At 48.4% G+C, this 23,274-nt stretch overlaps 1 protein-coding gene across 5 annotated transcripts in view; it reads right to left on the bottom strand.

The window, feature by feature from the left end:
• The window catches only part of POLG (DNA polymerase gamma, catalytic subunit), a 110,871-nt gene that overhangs the window by 36,354 nt on the left and 51,243 nt on the right, over window positions 1-23,274 (bottom strand). For all 5 annotated transcript variants that reach the window (XM_033921062.1, XM_033921061.1, XM_033921066.1 and 2 more), the window contains 6 exons: window positions 20,844-20,964; window positions 15,205-15,297; window positions 11,501-11,626; window positions 9,693-9,853; window positions 8,501-8,554; window positions 7,345-7,462 (listed from right to left, as the gene is read on the bottom strand). In XM_033921062.1, the coding sequence (XP_033776953.1) occupies window positions 7,345-7,462; window positions 8,501-8,554; window positions 9,693-9,853; window positions 11,501-11,626; window positions 15,205-15,297; window positions 20,844-20,964 (673 nt within the window). The remainder of the gene's footprint in view (window positions 1-7,344; window positions 7,463-8,500; window positions 8,555-9,692; window positions 9,854-11,500; window positions 11,627-15,204; window positions 15,298-20,843; window positions 20,965-23,274) is intronic.

Below are 23,274 nucleotides of genomic sequence, written 5' to 3'. Positions count from 1 at the left end.
TTCTTGGTCATTTTTGTTTCAGGTCTTGGAGGCTGTAGGGTTGGGGCCCCGTTTGAGGGAATGGATCCGCATCTTATATACTAATCCGCTGGCCTGTGTTAAAGTGAATGGGGGGTACTCTGCTACTTTCCCCTTATTTCGGGGTACCCGACAGGGTTGCCCCCTATCTCCTATCTTGTTCGCATTGGTGGTGGAGCCCCTTGCACAGCGGATCCGCGCCAGCGCCCGCATTCAGGGAGTCCATACGCCTTCTGGGGATTACAAAGTGAATTTGTTTGCGGACGATATGCTTTTTACGGTGGAGGACCCGGACACCTCTTTGCCTGCAGTGTTGGAGGAATTGAAGGAGTTCGGGGCGGTGTCAGGTTTTCGGGTCAATGTTGGGAAATCGGAAGTGTTGAATGTGAATTTGTCGGCGGATCGGGTGGGGGAGCTACAGCGACGGTTTCCTTTTCGGTGGGTTAAACACTCTTTGAGATATTTGGGGGTGTACTTTGGGCCTCCTGGTTCGAATTTGTTTGATCTTAATTATCTTCCTTTGTTTCGTCGTATTCGTTTGGACTTGGTCAGCTGGGATAGTTATTATTTTTCTTGGCTGGGGCGAATAGAGGTAGTTAAAATGATGATTCTGCCTCGCCTCCTCTTTTTCTTTCAGGCCCTACCCTTGTGGATACCGCGGAGGCTGTTAGAGGGGGTACAGCGGAGCCTTCTCCACTTTATTTGGGCGGGAAAAAGACCGCGGGTGAGTCGCCGAGTCTTGTATTTGGGCAAGGGTGAGGGTGGGTTGGCGGTACCTAATGTGCTGAAGTATTATCAGGCGGCGCAGCTGCGAGCACTCTTGGAGTGGCAGACTCAAGTCCCGAAACTCTGGGTGGACCTTGAACAGGGCTTGGAGGGGGATGTGCCCTTACTACATCTGCCGTGGGTTCCGGGGAGTGGGGGGGGTAGATGTCGGATGTCCTCCGTCCGGACAGCGATGCGGGTGTGGAGAGCGGTGCGCTGTGTGCTTTTACAGGGGCGGCGATATTCTTGGTATGCCCCTTTGCGCTTTAATCCTGAGTTTATTCCGGGAAGGGGGGCCGGGGTGTTTAAGAGGTGGGAGGCTCAGGGTTTGGTTTGTTTGGGACAATTTTGCGATTTAGAAACGAAGAGGGTGAGGCCTTTTGGGGAGCTCCAGCCTCGCTACCAGTTGTTGCCCCGGGATATTTTCCCATATTTGCAGGTGGTTCACTATGTTCAATCCTCTGGTTTCCTGACTGAGATGTTGGGGGGTAAAACAGGATTTGAGCTTTTATTGGGCCCTGTGGTTCGGAAGGGAGCTCTGTCAGCGATCTACAAGTGTTTGAATTCTGGGGGGGTGAGTGTATTGCCTTATGTGACGTCCTGGGAGGGTGATTGGGGTGCCCCTATCCCGAGGGAGGTGTGGGTGGAAATTTGGCGGGCGATCTCTTCTTCTGGTATTGCTACTTTGATTGTGGAAAATGGGTTTAAGGTTTTGCTCCGGTGGTATTATACCCCCCTGTTATTGGCCAAGATGGGGAGGGGGGGTGGGGGTCTCTGTTGGAGGGGTTGTGGGGAGGTGGGCTCATATCTTCATATGTGGTGGTCCTGTAGGATTGTGCGGGATTATTGGATCGAAATTTTTGATCATATCTCTGTCATTCTGCAGCAGAGGATTCCTGCGGACTGGCGTCATGCCTTGTTGTTTTGGCATGAGCTGGACCTGGAACGGGGAGAATCCACCTTTTGCATTTTAGCTCTTACTGCTGCCCGCTTGCTTTTGGCCTCCAGGTGGAAGCAACCGGTACCTCCATCATGGCAGGAGGTGGAATTGAAGTTGCACCAGTGGCAACTCTTGTACCGCCTTACAGCGGCTCAGCATGGGCTTCGCCATAGCTTTGCTCATATATGGAGGAATTTTCGCTCCCTTACTTGACTTTTGTGGGACATTTCCTGTGGGGGGTGGGTCTATTTGGTCTATGCTTTCCTTTCGGGGTACCTTCTTCTTTACTTATTGTTCTTTGAACCTTTCCTGTCCACTGTTGGAGTGGGAGTCTGGGCTTGTCACCGGGGGTGGGGGGGGGGGGAAGGGCTTGGGAAGTTGTTGATTCTGTATTTTTGCATATTTCATTGTACATCATTGTTTTTCTTATTTTGTTCTTGAGAGCCTGATTATTGATTGCCTTTGTTTTTCGCTTGTGATGTGTATTGCCTTGCTCTCTTGTGCATTTTCTTAATTAATAAAAATTTTGATTATAAAAAAAAAGAAATTTCAAGAGGGACTTGTTGAGTGGCTCAAAAGGGGGTTTCATCAGTTGAGCTAAAACCACGTTCAAATTCCACACGACAGAAGGAGGCTTAAGAGGGGGACAAACCCTGAGTAACCCTTTCATGAAGCGTGTCACTAAGGGATGGAGTGACAGAGGGCGTCCATCCAGATGTTGGTGGAAAGCAGAAATCGCACTAAGATGAACACGCACCGAAGTGGTTTTCAAGCCAGAGCGCGACAAATGGAATAAATAGTCCAAAACCGAGGATTCCGGAACCGATACCGGATCCAGGTGAAAAGACGAGCACCAGGTGGAAAACCTGGTCCATTTCTGCGAATAGCAAAGCCTCGTCGAGATCTTGCGGGAGGCTTCCAACACCTCCCTCACCGATTGAGACAGATCCGGAGGAGTCAGGGAACAAGAAACCAAGCTGTCAGGTGCAATGACTGCAGATTGGGATGTAACATGGATCCTTGACTCTGAGACAGCAGAGAAGGAAAGACAGGCAGAAGAAGAGGCTCCCTGGCACTGAGCTGAAGCAGCAGGGAGAACCAGTGCTGACGCGGCCACCGAGGTGCTATGAGAATCATCGTGGCCGTGGACGATTTTAGATGTACTAACGTTCGCATGATCAGAGGGAAAGGAGGGAATGCATACAGGAACCTCCCTTCCCAATCGAGAAGGAAGGCATCCGCCTCCAGACGATCCCGCGAGAACATCCGAGAACAATACAGTGGTAGTTTGTGTGTCTCCGGAGAGGCAAACAGATCCACCTGTGTCGTTCCCCAGCGAGCGAAAACCTCGTGCAGAACTGCTGAGTGTAGAGTCCACTCGTGCGGTTGCAGAAGTCGACTGAGTTTGTCCGCCAGACAATTCAGTTCTCCTTGGATGTAGACCGCCCGGAGGAAGATGTTCCGGGAGACCGCCCACTCCCAAAGGCGAAGAGCCTCGGAACAGAGGGGCCAAGACCCCGTTCCCCCCTGCTTGTTCACATAGTACATTGCCACCTGATTGTCCGTGCGGACGAGGACCACCTGGTCCTGCAATATGTGAACGAAGGCTCGAAGTGCTAGGAAGATGGCCCGAAGCTCTAGCACGTTGATATGACACCGACGGTCTTCTGCCGACCACAGGCCCTGCGTGCGAAGACCGTCGAGGTGGGCTCCCCACGCGTACTCCGAGGAGTCCGTGGTCAGGACCTTGCGAAAAGGAGGAGTGCGAAACAGTAGCCCCATGGACAGATTTGAAGAGTCTGTCCACCAACGCAGCGATTTCCGCAAAAGCGGAGTCACCGAAATGAGGCGAGACACCGGATCGCACTCCTGACGCCACTGGGACGCGAGGGTCCACTGAGGGATCCTCAGATGCAGCCTTGCAAACGGCGTGACGTGTACCGTCGAGGCCATATGACCGAGCAGCATCATCATGCGCTTGGCCGACACCATCGATAGTTGAGAGACCTGGCGGCCCATCCGTACCAAGGCTTCCAACCGCTGGGTAGGAAGGTAGGAGCGCAGGCGCACCGTGTCCAGCACCGCACCTATGAATTGAAGAGACTGAGCCGGCCTCAACTGAGACTTTGGAAAGTTTATCTCGAACCCGAGAGTTTGCAGGAAGGCAATAGACTGTCGGGTCGCTGAGATAACCCCCTCCCTGGTCGGGGCTTTGATGAGCCAATCGTCCAGGTAAGGGAACACATGGAGTCCACGAGACCTCAGGGCTGCCGCAACCACCACCATGCACTTCGTGAATACTCGTGGGGACGCGGCCAGGCCGAAGGGCAGTACCCTGTACTGGAGGTGGAGGTCCCCCACCTGGAATCGTAAAAATCTTCGGCAGGCGGGGTGCACCGGAACATGGGTATATGCTTCCTTCAAGTCGAGGGAGCACATCCAGTCCCCTTCCTCCAAGAGAGGATACAAAACCGGGAGAGATAGCATTCGAAACTTCTCCCGGACCAGGAATTTGTTGAGCTTCCTGAGGTCCAGTATGGGGCGCAGGTCCCCGGTCTTTTTTGGGACCAAAAAGTAACGGGAGTAAAACCCCGTACCCCACTGGTCCTTGGGGACCGGCTCGACCGCCCGAAGCTTCAAGAGGGCTTTGGCTTCGGTCAGAAGGGTCGGTAGCTGCGAACGGTTGCAAGAGACTAAACTTGGGGGACTGTCCGGCGGCGAGGACACAAAGTTGAGCGAGTAGCCCTCGGAGACGATCCGGAGCACCCAAGCGTCTGAGGTAATCCCGGTCCATGCCTCCCGGAAGGACCGAAGACGCCCCCCGATAGGAAGGGGTTCCTGTGAAAGTGCGGAGGGGAACCCGCCCCGTCCGCTCAGCCCGTCAAAAGGAAGGCGCGGGCTTAGAAGGGCCCTGCGCCGGGGCTTGGGTTTGTCCCCCTCTGCCTCGCTGAGACGGGCGTCTCGGAGGCGGTCTCGAGAAAGCCGGGGTCGACTTCTGAGGGTATCGGCGCGGCGGAGGCCGGAAAGGTTTCTGCGGCGGGGGCCTAGGTTTGGGGCGGACCAGGGATGCTAAAGAGCGCTCCTGCTCCGACAACCGCTTGGTCGCCGCATCCAATGACTCGTCAAATAACTCGGACCCCACACAAGGCAAGTCTGCAAGACGTTCCTGCAGGTTTGGGTCCATGTCGAGGGTGCGAAGCCAGGCCAAGCGGCGCATGGCCACCGCGAAGGCCGACACCCTCGAAACCAGCTCAAAGGCGTCGTACACTGCATGGAATAGGTACAACCGCAATTGAGACAGGTTGGACATAAACTTATCGAATCCTGCTCTTTGGGAGTCCGGTAACGAGTTTCGATATTGAGGAAGGTCCTTCACCATACCACGCAAATAGGAGGAAAAGGTGAAGGCGTAATTTAGAACCCTGGTGGCCATCAGGGAATTTGAATAGAGGCGACGGCCAAACTTGTCCAGGGTCCGCCCCTCCCTGCCGGGTGGAACCGCCGCAGAAACCCGTGAGGGCTGTGATTTTTTAAGAGCAGACTCCACCAGAAGAGACTGGTGGGAGAGCTGCGCCTTATCGAACCCTTTAGGGGGAATCGTCCTATACTTCGATTCCATTTTTGAAGGCACAGACGTGACTGTAAGAGGGTTTGACAAGTTCTTCAGCCAGGTCTGCAGAAGGACACTGTTGAGAGGGAGTCTAGGCACCTCTCTAGGAGGAGTGGGAAGGTCCTGTTCCTCCAAAAATTCTTTGGAATACTGAGAACCTACCATCAGGTCAATCCCCAGGGCTCGGGCCATGTCCTGAACAAAGGATGAAAAAGAGGACGGCCTAGCCTGGGGAGACGGGGTTCTCGACCGCCCCACCGAGGAGAGGGGGGAGGCCTCATGAGAATAATGAGGATCCCTAACAGATCCCGAATCCCAGGATCCCTTCTCCAAGGCCCTCGAGGGGGAAGGGGAATTTATCCTCCTCGCAGAACCCTTGGGCGAGGACCCCGGGGTCCGTGGAACACTCTCCCATTTCCTCAGCGAGGCGGCACGGGAAGACTTCCCACGAGGTGAGCGGAGGAGCCTCGGGTTGTCGAGGCGCAACTCCGACACCTGCAGCGCCTCGCCCCCGAACGACGAGGAACGATCGCGCCGAGGCGAGCCTCGGGGCCGCTTAGACTTCCTCGATCGGCGCCTCGTCCGAGGTCGCGTCGAGGGCGAGGCGTCCCGGGAAGACCCGGAGGAAGAGGAGGAAAGACGGCGCACTCTGCGCAACTTTTCTTTGGGCCTCACACTCCACTCAGGAGGCTCCCCCGAGGTCGAGGTCAGGGGCGGGGCCGAGACCGAGGTGAACGGGGCCACAGTACCCGAGACCGAGGTCGCCGAGGCCGAGGCCGGGGCCTCCGAGACCGAAGGCGCCCCGGCCGAGGTCGAGGCCGCCGGAACCGCAGCACGCTGCAACACTTCCAGGGCTCCCGATAGCTCCGATGAGATCAGGGCTCGAAGGAGATCCTGGAAGGCCGGAATCCCCACGAAGGTGGGGAGTTCCGAGTCCGGGGCACACTCCCTGGAGGGCGACCTCGGTCTCGAGTATTCCCTCGGGGTGTGCGAAGTCGAGGTCCGATGCGGGGCCGGGGTCGACCCACCCGCCTTAGCCTGAGTTGAGGATGGCTTCTTTGCTGAAGGGGATGGAACAGAGGACTTACCCGAAGCTGGCTTCGCTGACGACGCCTTCGAAGACGAGGGCCGAGGCGAAGCCGAGGCCCCCGAGGACGCCGAGGCCGAGGTCAAGGCCGGGGCCGAAGCCGAGGCCGACGTCGAGGCCTTAGGCGGCGCGTCGACGGCGAACAATTCAGCCATTCTGGCCTTACGGCGGCAGAGGGCCCTGTTTTGGAAAGTTGCACAGCGATCACACGACGCTGTCGGATGTTCGGGCCCAAGACAGACAATGCACCACCGGTGGGGGTCAGTGATGGAAAGTAACCTCTCACACCGGCTGCACTTTTTGAATCCCGTAACAGGACGGGACATCAAGTGAAGAAAAAGAAGAAGGCCGGGAACGACCGACGTCCCGCGGCCACGGCTTCCGGGAGCCCCCGGAGCCCAACGAAAAACAAAATATATATATTTTTTTTTTTTAAAGAAAAGAACAGAAAAGAAAGCAGCACCGCGAACTAATTCAATGGAAAAACAAACTAAACGCGGCAGCTAGAAGGCAAAACACTGGAGCTCAGATCCACAGGGCTTTCTTGCTCCGCGGAAAAAATTGAACTGAGGACCACGAGGTGGGATGCGCCCTCTAGTGGGCGAGAAGGCATGCACATGCGTGGTGCAGTGTGCAAACTTGAAACTTCAATCAAGTTTGCTTGAAAAGCTGTCCGTGCTGGGGCTCCGTAGATGACGTCACCCACATGTGAGAATATCATGCCTGCTTGTCCTGGGATAAACAGTGAGTTCTGGATTTCAGCTGAAAACACATAGGCATTTTTGTCTGAACCCCCGAACCTGGATTTCGATCTGGTTTTGGTACCAAATACGAAATTTGGTCGGCTTCTATTATTATATGCTGCACTGAATTCTGTGAATACTGGACTTATTTATCTGAATAAATAAATATAAAGTCTCATACTCTAGCATTGCTGGCAGTCAGCCAGGTGGGCTCTACTGCTCGACGGGTGATTGTCCCAGCAGTGATCACCTGTGGCAGGATGGCACCGTATTTACTCTCTTCATCATAGTCAGGATGCCTGGGAAAAATACAAAATATCACTACCAGCAGGATCCCCAATTTACTCCTTGCCCACAGTACATAAGAAACAGTATTGCTTCAAAGATAAACCGGTAGATTTTTGGAAACCCAATTAAAATGTACAGGTAAACAAATGCAATGGAAACTAAAATTAGAATATCTTGGGGCTAAGAAAAAAAATTCTGACTTGTTCTGTTGGCTAACTATTAAGCCTGGTTTAACTACAGATAACAGGAACAATATAGAATGTTTCATGAGTTTTGGCATGCTTCACTATGTTACTTTGATTATTTGAAGAGCTTGTGGTATGGGACATACTTAGAGAAACAAACTTCAGTTCTACCATTTTATTTTAACGTCTATGACCTAAGCCCTGATGCCAGCAATACTGGTTGTAGCCAGTCTTACTTGCAAGGTAGCTCAGCCTCTGATGCACAAATCATAAAAAAAGAGACTTCCAAACTTGCTGCAGCAAAAGAAGCTTCAGTTGCAGTTGGAAGTTGTTGTTTTTTTTTTGGGGGGGTTGTCCTTGCTTGCTGCTTGGAGCACTGTACTGGGCCTGCACACAAGAGCTGGGCCTAGCCTGAGGTATAGCCTGTCAAACGTAAACCATTCCAACCTGGTGTTTTTCACAAGGTTTATGGAATTCTGTGCATCCTGCCCTCTGGTCTGTCCAGTTTACTTCTTCCTATGACGCTGCAGACCATGGTTGCTCTGCGGCTTTCCATGTTCACTCTGCTGTTGACCTGAACATCATTTTAGGTTTTAAGTAAGGGGTTGCACTTTCTATTAACATTATTTTTTTTTTTTTTAGTAAAACCCCAAGAAACTGCAGAAAGGCAGTCAACTTGCTGTTAACCCCAACCCAACCCCCCCCCAAAAAAAAAATATATACCTACAATATGTAGAGGTCTGCCATGGACTCCCAGACACTGGTGGTTTAATCAGGATTAAGCTAGGACTTTTCTTCTAACTCTACTGTTAACAGAATGACAGTTCCATCTTTGGCTTTACTTTTTTGTGGCAAGTACTATACCTGGTTACTGATCGAGGGACTTCTCCTTTTTTCAGCCATACAACCTTCTGAGAACTGCAAGTGTCAAAAAAGAAGAGAGAGAAAAGTACAGTCCTTACTGAAATTAAACTTGTGTCTAACATATGGATAACCTTAGTACTAGAGAATGACACGGGGAAAAAATCTGCCTCCGTCACTGCCCCATCACCAGACCACCATCCCTTCACCGCCCTGTCCCTGAACCCGCCATCCCCTTCAACACCCCGTCCCCTTTACCGTCTCCGCAGCATCCACCCATCCCTCTCGCCATCTCACCACCCTTCAGCGGTCCTAGAATCTCCCTCCCTCCCCCTTACCTTCGCGGTGTAAAGAAACTTAAGGGAGGGAAGGTGCGCACGGCCCCTTCCCTCTGTCCGGCCAAATCTATCTCCCTTCCTCCCCCTTACCTTCGTGGCACTTTAGAAAAGAAACTGATGCTGGCGAAGCCTGCCTGTGCCGCCCTGCAGTCGCGTGTGTGTGGGCGGAAGCTTCTCCTCTGACAAATGTCATTTTATAAACACAAATAAAACAGAGCAAGTTTCAACAAAACCCATCTCCCCTCCCTTTCACAAATATCCCCTTCATTATTGTGAAAATTGAACAAACCAAATTACTACAGAATGCTACATAGAAAAATGTTAGGGGAGTGCAACTAGGGCAACTGCCCCCTGGTCAGAGAGAGAGCCCTAAGCCAGCTGGAAGCTAAAGAAGCACAGCCTGGACTTTGCGGTCCCCAGTTATGTCTAATACCAGCTTTAGCAGGATACATGCTTCAAATCTGAAATATTCTAAACACAAAATATAAAATAAATTTATTTTTTTCTTTTTGTTGTCTGGTAATTTTATTCTTCAAAAATATTGGTTTCAGGCTTTGGTTTTAGGTTCCTTCTGTCTTCATCATGGCATGGCTGGCTCCTGAAGGTAAAATAGGCACAAGAGGAGCTGGGGAGAAGATGCCGAGTCTGACACGGCGTTATTTTTTTTACCACAGGAGTAAGATTTTTCACCGCTCCCGCGGGGCAGTGAAAGGTCTTGTCCCCATTCCTGCAGTAAACCAGTTGCAAATGTCTCCATTCTTGTGGATTTACTGCAGTGACCCGCGGTAAACAGTCCCCGTGTCATTCTCTACTTAGTACCACCATCCTAGATTTAGAAATAATGAATGCTTATTAACCTGATTCTTTTGTGAGCATTTCTCCAGAAAGACATCATTTTATTAATCTCAAGTGCCCGGGTTGCATCGCTACCTCCGGTGCTGGCTTGCAGCGTCCCATCCTCCATCTTGGACAGGAAATCCTTTGCAAAGGGGTTCCCTACATTGTTGACATTACCATCCTATGAAAAATAATTACATTAAAAAACCCTTACTATGCAATCAGAAATCAGCTTATTGGCTATGCTTTGGGCACTAAGGCCCTGATTCACTAAAGTCTGCTATCACCACTAAACCTGTTTTCACAGGTTTAGCGACGATCACTGCTAACCGACCTGATTCACAAAACAGCCCACCGTGTGTTTTCCCCCTCAATTGCCCATTTCCTGATCCGGCCATGCAAATTTGTAAAATTCCCATGCAAAATAGCCAAGCGATTAATTCAATAACATTTGCTTGGCTATTTTGCATTGGGTTTTATGATCCTAAAACTCAACTTCTGTAGACTTGTTGGTAACTGTGTTAAGGACAGGTCTACCATTTTTTTGTTTGTTTGTTTGTTTTTTAAATGGCACAGATATTTTGCATGTATTACACAAGCAAAATATCTGCCCATAAAAAAAGAGAGAAACCCCCCCTACTGCTGCCAATGCCCCCCTCCACCCCCACCCCCGACAAACAGCAGGAGGGATGCTCACTCACTCCCTCATGCCACAAAGGCACTCACTCCCTTCCCCCCCACAAAAAAAAATAAAATGGTAGGAGGGATGCCCACTCCCTCCTGCACGGAAAGACCTGCCCGGAAAGAACTCCCCCTCCCCTCCTCCGAAGAAAAAGGCAGGAGGAATGCCCACTCCCTCCTGCCCTGAAACAAATGGCAGCAGGAATTCCCACTCCTTTCTGTCAATGGCCACCGGATGCCACCCTCTCCCATACCTTGAAGCTGGGCACAGGAAGGGTTCTCAGTCCCTCCTGCTCCGGCCTCCTCCAGCGCAATGCGGGCCTTAGGCCCCACCCCAGTGCATCATGTGATGCATGGGGAGGGGCCCAAGGCCCTGATTGGATCAGGCACCTTGGGTTCTCCCTTGGGAGGGGCCTGAGCCATTCAGGGACTTCCTTAGGGAGGAGCCTTAGGAAGTCCCTGATTGGTAACTCCAAAAGTTACCAAAACTCAATTTTACAGTATCTGGGAAGGTATAAGTCTGTAAGTAAAAATATAACTGTACAAATAAATATAGGAGAATATGGAGGAAAATGCCTCAGGCCTCAAAATAAGCAAACAGAACTTTACTGTGAAAAGTGAGCTCATTTGCTTAACCCAGCAAGACACAGAAGCCTTTGAAACTGTCTTTTCTTTTCTGGGCCCACTAAACAGAACAAACAGATAATAAGACTCCAAAAAAATCCTTGGTCCTCTTCAAGTAATTGCGCAGTACTCGCTGGACATCCAACTGATGCAGATTCCTTGAAGACCCAGGAAGGGGGCGTGTTGAATCGATGAGTCCGATTTTTCAGTGAATCGGGGAGGATAGAGTTGGGGACATTCGGGGGGGGGGGGTCGGGGGTCAATCTTTACTAGGGCTTATTTTTGGGGTACAGCTTATATTAGGAGCATCTTTGAAAATCATACTAGGGCTTATTTTCAGGGAAACACGGTAGTCATGCCTAACCAACATAGGGGATCCTGCATGTGAATGAGCCATCTCCTAACACAGGGTCATGTCACAAACATCTTTTTCCACACATCTTATAAGAAATGAGAAAGTGGAGGTGAAATACGGTCATCCAATTGCACAACATACACAGAGAGACACTTGTGAGATACTCACTTTGTGGGGCAGTCGAAAAAACCAGCAGCCAGGAACAGTGACATCATTATAAGGGCCATTGCCATGGTGATATGCGGGTGAGCCTTCACTATTAAACAACTCTGCCTCCAGCTGAAGATCTTCATCCTGTAATTACAATTAAACAGTAAAGTCTATACCCAACTATTTCAGCACGCACATTTCCCCCCAAAAAAATAAATGTATCCTTATAAGTAACAGAATTGTAGATTCACTGATGAGAGATGCGTCAAATGTCTCCTCAGCAAGAGCCAAACAAATTTCAACACAGAAAATTAAAAGGCGTCTGAAAAGTGACTCAGGAATACCCGTAGCCCCCAAGAAACTCACAGAAGCTTGGCTTCCTCTTCAGTGCTTTTAACACAAGGGCTGGGTACCCCCCACTTACTGTGAAAAAAGTTGTTTGAAACACAAAAGAAAGCAGACAACCCCACCTAGAGGGCATCATTTGAGGTTGCAGGGAGGAAAACAGGAGCAAAGTTAGGAAATTCTTGAACCTGCTTAGGTATGCGCGACACAGAAATAGAAGATTAGATTAGAGTGGTAGATGCCTGGAATGCCCTCTCGAGGGAAGTTGTGGAGAGGAAAATGGTGACAGAATTCTAAAAAGTGTGGGATAATTGCAGAGGATCTATAATTAGAAAACGAAGGATGCAAATTTGGTACTGGACAGACTTGAATAGTCTGTGTCCCATTTGTGGTGATTTGGTGTAGGATGGGCTGGGGAGGGCATCAATGGGAATTTCACTAACTTGGACTATGAGGATGCTACTGACTGGTCTTTATGGTAGATAACCTGCAAACAGGATGGTTGGATAGGCTGGAGTGAGCAAGGACGGCAACTTCAGCATGTGGAACCTAGGACAAAACCAGACTTTACAGTCTATGGCCCAGAAATATCAAAGAAGAGACAAGTTCATTTAATTATGTATCTGTAATGGGTATAACTAATGGGTAGACTTGATGGTCATTTACTATGTTACTATAATGCTCCACATTTTTCTTATACCCAGATATTCAGTGCCAATATCCACATACCAGCCAGCACTGAACATTGAGTATAACTTGTCTGATGTTACTTATCTAGGTATTTGGGACATTCAGACCTAGATGCACTAAAGAAAATTGGTAAGACCTTGTGGGTCTACTCCGATCTGATTTTTAGCTGATTCAAAAAGAGCTATTGATGCACTAAAAAGTTTGCCTGCAAATGATTCACGTGGAAGTTCGTCGTAATCCCCATCTCTCTTGGCCGATTGATCACTGTGAGTGTGACTCTCACACATGCGCAGAGCTGGCAGGGGAAGCCCGAACAGTTGAAAGGCAGGGGAAGCTCCAGAAGCAGCTTCCTGCCACTCAGCTGTTCAGGACAGGAAACCTTTTTTTCTTTATTCTTTTAATGGGCACAGATGCTGTGCATGTTACATAAGCACAATATCGACCTCATTAAAAAAGAAAAAAAGGCCTCTATGCCCCCACCCAGTTGATGACAGCCCTCCCCCACGACCCCGACGAACGCAGCACCAGGAATCTCCCCACCCCCTATTGAAAATCGGCAGAAAGGATGCCCACTCCCTCCTGCCATGGTGTCTCTCCCCCACCTTGCGAGAGAAAATAGGTAGGAGGGATGCCCACTTTCCTCCTGTCATGCCGACCCCCCCCAACGGGCATGAGAAAAAATTGGCAAAAGGGATGCCTACTCCCTCCTGCCAACAGAGGGCCCCTCCCCCAAAAAAGGCAGGAGGCATGCCAACTCCCTCCTTCCACCTGATGCTCCCCCGACCACCCCCCCCTTTCCCCCAGTACCTTTTTTCGACATTGGAAGCAGGAGGGAAGCACGGTCCTTCCACCTTCAAGGCCCACCAATCCAAAATAGCGGGTCTTCCCTCCTTGCTGCATCATGTGATGCACGAGGAGGGGGTCCAAGGCCCCGATTGGCTCGGATGCCCCCATCTGAATTTGTGATGTGGTAGCAGCACAAGGGATGCTCTGTTACCACATACAAAGAAAAACCTTCAAGTTTCATTGCTGACAGTGCAGAATGGCAGTCCCCCAGTTACAGATGCCCGACTTAAGTATGCAGTTGCGGCTTCATTTGATTTCACTGAGCAGTATTTCCAGTGGGGCAAAGATTCCTACACTTTTCCTGCAGCAGGTTCAGGAATGACGCATTAAGAACAGTTTGTGGTTGTGCATAAAGAATGGCATGGGGAAAAAAATTTAGCCCTGTCCCGTCCCCGCAAACTTGATCTATCCCTGCAAACCATCTGATCCCATCTGCACAAGCCTCGAATAATTTTATACTGAACTTATTTTATTAAAGTATAAAAAGAAATAATATTCTGTACAATTGTCATTTTATAAATCAAAGTTCTGCCTGCCGAACTAGAGGAAGAGATCTTCAGCTGGCAGGGCTCTGTTTATAAATGTTTAGCAATACAACTACAATACTACTTTATCCTAAAGCAAAAAAAAAGAAATGAAATAGAAATTTGTTTCAACCTTTGTTTTCTGGTTTCTGCTTTCCTCATCTTCTTGTCATTCTATTCCTTCCATCCACTGTCTGTCTTTCTCTGCCTCTTCTATATGGCATCTGCTCTGTTTGTATGCATCTACCAGAAACTGTCTGCCTCTCCCTTCCATCTCTCCCTCCACCCCCACCCCCCCCCCCCTTCCATCTTCTTCCCTCTGCTCCCTCTATAGTCTGGCATCTGTCTTCTTCCCTTCCCTCCCCTAGGTGGTTTTAAACATTTCTCTCCTCCTTTCCTACCCTTCTTCCATCCTATATGTACTCCCTTATCTCCTCCCCAGTTCCCTTCAGCATCTGTTCCACTCTCTCCCCTCCCCACTTTCCTTCAGTGTCTTCTCCCCTCTCTCTCCTACCCACTAACATTCAGCGTCTGCTCCTCCCTCCCCTCCCCCTCTTTCCACTTCCTTCCAGCGTGTTCCCATTTCCCTTCAGTGTTCCTCTCTCCCCTCCCCCATTCTCTCCACTTCCCTTCAGCGTCCTTCGCATGGTCCAGCAGCCCCCTCCTTCCCTCCTGATCGCCGCGATCCAGGCATCCTTCCCCTCACCTTCGCTGGCAATTTTCATTGTTCTGTCTCCAAGTAGCCAAGCTTTTTCTCAAGTTGCGTGCGGCTTTTCTGAAACTTCTCCTCTGACGCAACTTCCTGTTTCCAGTTGCAACAGAGAAGTTTCAGACAGCCACGCGCGACTTGTGAAAATGCTCGTGCTGCTCAGAGATACAACAACAAAAATCACCAGCGAAAGTGAGGGAAGAAAGGGAGATGCCCAGACTGCAGTAATCGGGAGGGTGGGGGTGATGTGAGGCAACCGTGCAAAATACTTAACTGTGGAGACAAGGCCATTCACTGCTCCACGGGATGGGAAATGGCTTTGTCCCCATACCCGTGGCAACCATTTTTTTCTCCTCCCCATTTCGGCAGGTAACAGTCATCATGTCATTCTCTAGTTGTGCATGCTGTACCTTGGAGGGAACACTGGCTAGGAACAATTGGCCCTTTTGTCAGCTGGGAGCAGAGGTAAGCAGTAAGAATCTTAAAATCTACAAGTTCTGAGTTACATACAAATCCGACCTAAGAACAGCTTTAAAAATGTAACTCATTCTTAACCCAGGGACTGCTTGTATAAAAATTGCATTTCTGAGAATATGAACAAATGTTACCTCCACCACTGGTGTCTCGTTCATTCCCTTTCTTATCCCATTACTGCTAGTCTCATGCCCAGGCTCCTTTTCCAGTCGGCTCAGCTCTTCCACCTGGTGGCAAGTTGAAAGTAATTGCTTAGCTCTTTTTCCAGACTATGACTACTTTTTTTTGCTTCTCTTAATGCAGGACTTTCCCAACTTGTTCTGGGGATACCAACAATATCCATGATGCAAGAGATCAATTTACATATTATAGATCTCCAGAGCATATAAATCTATTCCATGAAGAATTTTCCCAAACCCTGACTGGCTGTGGGGTCCCCAGGACAGACTGGAAAGTCCTGCTGCAATATAACAGCAGAATGACCTGTGAAGGAACAGCTCAAACAAAAGAAATCATTCAAAAGATGCAAGAACAGACAACATTCTCTCTTGCTGTAAACCCTTGCATGGTTCTGAAAAAAAAAAGTCAAGAATCAGAGAAACTGGCTTAAAGTGTATGCAAATCTCTCATACATATTTATGAACACCAGACTTTTTTTGTGGTTCTTGGGGACCAGAACTGCTGCTATCAAGAAATCTCAATGAGTCGACAGGACAAAAATCTCCTTGTTGGTTTTCAGTAGCACAGAACTGACTTGCTAAACAGATGAATGGGAAGTACCAAAGCAGTGACCATTAAAATTGGGCCAGACTGCAGCACCCATGCCCTTGTTGTGCTTTCACATTTATCCTATACTGACACACAAAGAAATGCATAGAGGACCACACCACCACCTTACAAATGTCCACCAGCGGTGCCAAAGCACATTCCACCCATGAAGTTGCCTATCCCCTGGTAAAATGTGCCTTAAGCAATGTAGGAACTGACTTATGCTGTAGCAAATAGACTACAGTAGTTAGGAGAGATCTACCTCTCTTTGCCAGATATCTCTACTGAAACCCAGACCCGATTCTCAGCCTGCTTGTCTGACATTGCCACCTGGATGTTTCACTGACATCTAAAATGGAGCTACTGACCTTCCCGCCTAAACCCACCTTCCCTCTTTCTCTGTGGACAACACTCTTATCCGCCTTGTCTTGTCTACTTGCAATCTCAGGGTCATCTTTGACTCCTTTTTCTTCTTCTCCACCCAGTTACAATATACCGCTAAAACCTGCCACTTCTTATAATATTACCAAAATCCAACTGCTTCTCTCCGAGCACACTACCAAAACCCTTATCCACGTCCTCATCATCTCACGCTTAGATTATTGTAACTCACTCCTCTCAGGCCTTCCACTCAGCCATCTTTCTCCCCTTCAATCCTTTCAAAATTCAGCTGCAGGCTAGTGCCATTGAGACTTCTTAGAGGTGGCTGCAGTGTGGCCAACTGAACCTGAGGGTCGGCTAGCAGCTCCAAACCTCTGCCTAGATCCTTGGAAGGATCTCTGAGCCAAAGAACCTGATGCGGTCTATCGAGATCGCCTGTAGCTTCGAAAGGAGTTACGATTTGATTCCCTCGGAGCCAGAGGTCTACTGTCTGGCAAGGGCTTAGGATGTTGATCCATTACACTAATCATCAGATAGTTCAATCCTTGCCAAAAAGCATTTGACCCTTAAAGGGAAGCTCGCTCAAAGTAGCTTTAAAGGTCAAATCTTCCACCCATTGCTGGATCCAAAGCATCCTGAGAGTGGAAATAGAATATGCAGACACCTTATTCATGACTCTAAATACGTCATAGATTGCATCTGCAACATAATCTACTCAAAAATTACCACTGGGGGTAGCACGCCATCCTCTGAAGCTGGAGCCTGATGTAACATTTTATGGCAAGCGCGTACCACAAAGAAGCCGCTTGAGTCCCAAAGCCAAGGCTTCAAACTGCCTTTTCATAAGGAGATCCAACCTGTGGTCCTGAGAATCTGTCAGGACCATTCCCCCTTCATTCAGTAGCGAAGTCCATTTCGTCACCTGCCCCACCAGGGAATCCACCTTCAGAAAGACAAAATATTGCTGGAAATCCTGAGCTACGGGATAAAGTCTTGTCAGAGCCCTTGTCACCTCGCAAAGGACCCTTGGGCATATCTCAATGCTCTGTAAACATCCTAGTCCTCTCCAAATGTGTTGGCAAACAGGTGGATTGAGATTTGGAACTGCTTAGCAGGGACTGCTGTGCAGTGGATGCCTGCGGAGCCTCCAAATCAAGCTCCCGCAGAGACTGCAATGATTTAAGTTTATAGGCTTAAAAAGTCTGCACGCCATGGTCTAACTCGCCACAGATTACTGGCTGAACATGCCCACTTGAGACCCTGTGCCTTCTAGAAAGGATCTAACACTCTAAAAGATTAAGTAAAATACTGATACCCTGCTATAATAAATAATGAATGTGTGAGAAATCTAATTTTTTAATTTAAGGGCAAAGACTTCAAGCGCTCGCAGCTATCTGGAATTAAAATCTGTCTTAGCAGACTAGCCATATGCGAGCTATCATTAGTCAAAAATCCTTGTTTTCAATTCTTCATTTCAACTACTTCAATTCAACATATGATTGTGATAAAGGGAATCTTAACAGAAGAAGATTGATACTTAGCTTGGAATTTTGTTGTCCAAGCTGAGAAGATAGAAAGGTGCTCAATGGAGCGTCCCCATTTCACTCTAACATTTGCAGAGCTTCATCAGGAGATTAATGCCCTTATATTCTTCAGCTGTAAGGACTGTGGTTACTTCCTCAGCTAGGAATATAGGTCTACCTAGACCGTGGCATAGTTCCTAGAGAGGAAACACTTCGAGAACACAGAGGTATGGATTCACTCCCCAATCATCCTAGTCCTTCTCCAACTGAACTTCAGGGTCCCGACACCCCTCTGGCTGTGCAGGGACTGAGCTTCTCTGAAGCAAACCCTCCTGCTCTTTCGACGTCTCAGATTCTCTCAACGTCGCAGACTTTTTATATTTAAAAAAAGCATCATACATTAAAGCCACAAATTCCAAATTGAAAACCCAGCTGGGGGACCCTTAAGGACTTCTGTTGTGTTCTATTAAATCCTTCCCTGTGATCAGGGGTCTTCGCTGACAGCAACTCGTTGCTCACTGAGGGCTCCAGGAGGGCTTTATAACCACCTCTCGTGCCCTTTGGGACTCAAGGCCTCTGAAAGAACCAGGGGAGGCTAAGCCCACAGCTCCTGCCCCTTCCTCACATGCCCCGTGGCATGCGGTGCACGGCCACTCCTCAGGTGACCATCCAGTGCATATTGCATAACATAGTAGATGATGGCAGATAACGATCTGAATGGTCCATCCAGTCTCCCAACCTTACCCACTCTTTAAATTACTGATTTAATTTAAATTTTCCTTCTTAGCTATATCTTGGTCAGAACCCAAAGCTCTGCCCGGTACAGTGCTTAGGTTCCATCTACTGAATTCTCTGTCAAAGCCCATCCCAGCCCATCATCAATCAAATGGCTATACATGGACACAGACAGTACAAGTCTTCCCAGAACTGGCCTTAGTTCTTCAATATATATCATCATTTTCTGATTCGAGATCCTCTGGGTTCATCTCATGCTTTTTTTTAACTCTGTCACCGTTTTCCGCTCCACCACTTCCCTTAGACATGTTATGGTAGTAGAAAGGCTCAAGAGTCCATCCCTATCAATTATTAGTTACTTGTATAGGGACACATTTGAGACATAGATAGCATAATTCTTCTATCATTAAAGCATATGCTCTAATACTTAATTTTAATCAGACTGTACATATAGGTCGTAATCTCCTTTACTTCTTTTCCATGTTTTCCATATTTAGCCATGCTTTCAAGATTAATTTCTATTACCCTCCAGTTGTTTTTTCCCTAAATGTATCTCTATTTTCTTTAAAGATTGTAGTTCACCCTCCTTTCCTTTTGTACTGGTAATTATTTGTACGTATACACTGTATATTTATTTGTATAAAGTTGTTTAATTGTTTGTTTCCTAATTTTAAATTGTCATATGCATTGAAGTATTTGACGTTGCATGTACAACAAATTTTTAATAAACTTGAAACTTGATTAGGCAAACTGAACGGTTTTGAGGCAGATGGAAACTTTAAAAAATAAAATTGGAAAAAACAAAATGGCTCCAGCAGCGAATTTACGCCAAAAATGGCCCAGGGAGACACACCAAACACTAAAAAAAATTCTCAAAGGAGAAATTAGGTTCTTTTCTTACCTGCTAATTTACTTTCTTTTAGCCTCTCCAGACCAACATAGGTTAATCTTACAAGCGGTATACTGTATATCTCATCATGACCAGCAGGTGGAGACTGAGACAAAACTTTGGAACTGTTTCATATCATGTGACCCTTCCCTAATTACCTCAGTCTGCTGAATAGCCAAGCAGAACTAAGAACTATATATAGAAAACAAACAGGACTCCGAACAGTAGTATCAAAAAACAGGAAAGCTGTTGGAAAATGCAAAGGAACAAATAGCAAATGTCCCAACAGCTCGCCAGCCAAGCCACAGCCACTGTTCTTAATCTCCCCGGCCCTAGAAAAATACTAGAAACTGACCGAAAAATGAAAACTGCACACAAGAACACGACAATAGACAGGGTGGGGTCCTATGCTGGTCTGGAGAGGCATATAAATGCCATCTTTTCCTTATAATGACTGGGATAGCCATGCAGATGATAACTCGAAACTGGAAGAATTATGATCGTCTAAATTTCCCTTTCTGGTGGGCTAATCTGTGTTCCTGCTATAGATATGAAAAAATGAATGCAGATAGTTTGGGGCACAGTAATTTTTTTAAATTAGTTTGGGGTCCGTTGACATTTTATGTTACTTTATTATAGCAGGTCTTGTTTATAAGGCACCTTTTGTTTATTTTCATACACATCCAAGGTCGGGTGAGAGGGGGGGGATATCTCTGTAATAATTTGACCTTAGAGTATTTACACTTGGGGGTGGGTGGGAGGATTTATTAATTTGATTAGGGTAAGATTATTGGGGAACTCTATGTTGCTGTGTTTTATGGAATAATCATTGAATGGGTGGGTGGGTGCATGGGTGGGAGAAAATGAGTGATTAAGTATAATTGTAAGTTGAATGGGCTTGTATTGACATATTATATGTTATATATTCATGTATTGCACTATTGAAGTATGAAAATCAATAAAGAATTTTAAAAAAAGATGTACATAACGCTTCAAACCCAGATTTCTCAATATCAAAAACAAATCAAATATATATTTAAATTCTGGTCTCACTTCAGTAACAGCAACGCAAAATCTCTCCACTGCCAGATTATGTGAAGCAACCCAAAAACTTACAAATATACTACTCAGAAACTATATAGCAAAAGCGGACCTGCCATATTTTCAGTTGGCGCTGGAGGCAGCAGTTATTATCAGAGGTAGTTGTAAAGCAGAAATAGAGACCAGTCAGGTGAATTTCAAGAACCTGACTCTCAAGATTGCTGGTTTTGCAGGCAATGATGCTTGTAAAGAAAGCACAGCAAATGTTTTGTGACACAACTCCCATCTCTTGGGGATGCACTGGTTGAGAACCACTGCTCTAAAAGTCGCCCTAGCGATCCCCTTCTCTGCTTTACACTTTCCTCAAATGCTTTTTGTTGTTAAATTTTCCCTCTGAACCTCCTTCCCAGTGATGTAGAGCAGCTCTGTGCCTCACCTTCTGCCATATGCTGCTGCTGTCTGTTAACATGAAGTCCTCCTGGAGGGAGGGGTCCAGCGACGCCAGCTGGTCCCTTCCTTTTTTCTTACTGTAGTCCTTGTACATGATCTCAATAACCCTGGAGGCAGAGAAAAAAGTACAATGAATGGAAAACTGCATCAGACAAAGCAGAGAGGACACGCAAAGTTTCTATGTGAACCAAAAAGGACAAAAAAAAAATAACAGAAGAAAGAAAAGAAGAAATTAGAAAGGGCAAAATGGCATGCAGCACTAACAGAAAAACACGATGTTGACATTTCTCAATGACTGCATAGGTTAAAAATACCCACGGACAAAAAGGAGAAATTAGGTTCTTACCTGCTAATTTACTTTCTTTTAGCTTCTCCAGACCAGTAGAGGTTAACTTTACGATTGGGTATATATCTAATCATGACCAGCAGGTGGAGACTGAAAACAAAACTTTGGGACAGTATATCCTAGCCCCTCCTCTCTATTTCCCTCAGTCTGCCGAATAGCCAAGCAGAACCAAGAACTGGAAAACAACAGAGAGAAAAAACAATACTCCGAAAGGAGTAACAAATAACATACCCAAAAAATGCTGTTGGAAAATGCAGAGGAGAAATTCCCGAAGGAAGAAGGTCCCCACAGCTCGCCAGCTAAGCCAGCCGAGCCACAGCCGCTGTTCTTCAATACTCCCCGGCCCTAGAAAAATACTAGAACCCGCAGCAAAAACCAAAAACTGCCCGCGCAACAGCCCCAACAACAACAACAACAGACAGGGTGGGGACCTCTACTGGTCTGGAGAAGCTAAAAGAAAGTAAATTAGCAGGTAAGAACCTAATTTCTCCTTCTTTAGCACTCTCCAGACCAGTAGAGGTTAACTTTACGATTGGGACGTACCAAAGCAGTCCCTCTCACGGGCGGGACCCCCGAAGGGCCGATACCAGTACACGTTCACCGAACACCGCGTCCCGACGCGCCTGAACATCTACCCGATAATGCCGAACAAATGAATGCAAGGAGGACCAAACCGCAGCCTTACAAATATCCACCGGAGGCACAAGCGACGACTCAGCCCAAGAAGCCGCCTGACCCCTAGTGGAATGAGCCTTGAGAAACTCCGGAACCGGCTTCTGACTCAGAAGATAAGCGGAAGCAATCATCTCCTTGATTCAGCGCGCAATAGTAGCCTTAGAAGCGCCAGCCCCCCGACGAGGACCCGCCAGAAGCACAAAGAGATGATCGGAGCTCCGAAACTCCCGGGTCCGCTGCACATAAGCACGGAGGACCCGACCGACATCCAACTTGCGCAGCTGTCGTTGCTCAGAAGAACCCTCCCGACTACCCAAGACCGGGAGGACCACCGATTGATTGACATGAAAAGGAGAAACTACCTTCGGCAGAAAGGAAGGAACAGGCCGCAAAACAACCCGCTCCTTCGAAAACTCCAGGAAGGGAGCCCTACAAGAGAAAGCCTGTAGCTCCGACACCCGTCTAGCGGAAGTAATGGCCACCAAAAAGACCGACTTCAGCGTAAGGTCCTTCAACGAACAGCCATCCAACGGCTCGAAAGGAGGGCGCACTAGAACAGAGAGAACCAGATTGAGATCCCAAGAGGGAATCGAGGGCCTTATGGGAGGCCTGAGCAACTTGGCCGCCCTAAGAAAACGAATCACATCAGGAATGGCTGACAAACGCTGACCTGTCACCAGCCCCCGAAAAGCCGACAGGGCCGCCAGATGAACCCGAAGAGAAGACCAGGCCAGGCCCCTATCCAGGCCATCCTGCAAAAACTCTAGAATGTTAGGCAGAGAAGCGCGAAAGGAGACCACTCCCCGCGCTCGGCACCATTCCTCAAAAAGACGCCAAACCCGTACATAAGCCCGAGAGGTAGAAAGCCTCCGGGACCCCAAAAGTGTAGAGATCACCTTGTCGGAATATCCCTTCTTACTCAGGCGGCCCCTTTCAAGAGCCAAGCCGTAAGACAAAAGGGAGACGGGTCGAACATGGGAATGGGACCCTGCGTCAGAAGATCGCACCCGAGAGGCAGAGGAAGAGGATCCGCCACCAGATGCCTCACCAGATCCGCATACCACGGACGACGAGGCCAATCCGGAGCCACCAAAACCACCAGCCCCGGATGGCGAACAACGCGAAGCAGTACTCTGCCCACTAATGGCCAAGGAGGGAACACATACAACAGCCCCTCCGTTGGCCACGGTTGGACCAGAGCATCCAGACCCTCGGCCAGACCGTCCCTGCGACGACTGAAGAAGCGGGGTACTTTGGCGTTGCCACTTGTAGCCATCAGATCCATCAGGGGCTGCCCCCAAGCACGCACTAGCAACTGAAACGCCTCGGCGCCGAGACACCACTCTCCCGGATCCAAGAAGTGACGACTGAGGAAGTCCGCCTGAACGTTTTCTAC

The sequence above is a fragment of the Geotrypetes seraphini genome, chromosome 14 (assembly GCF_902459505.1).
Source record: "Geotrypetes seraphini chromosome 14, aGeoSer1.1, whole genome shotgun sequence".
In the NCBI taxonomy this organism is placed as follows: domain Eukaryota; kingdom Metazoa; phylum Chordata; class Amphibia; order Gymnophiona; family Dermophiidae; genus Geotrypetes; species Geotrypetes seraphini.
This window is presented reverse-complemented; position numbering and strand designations above follow the sequence as displayed.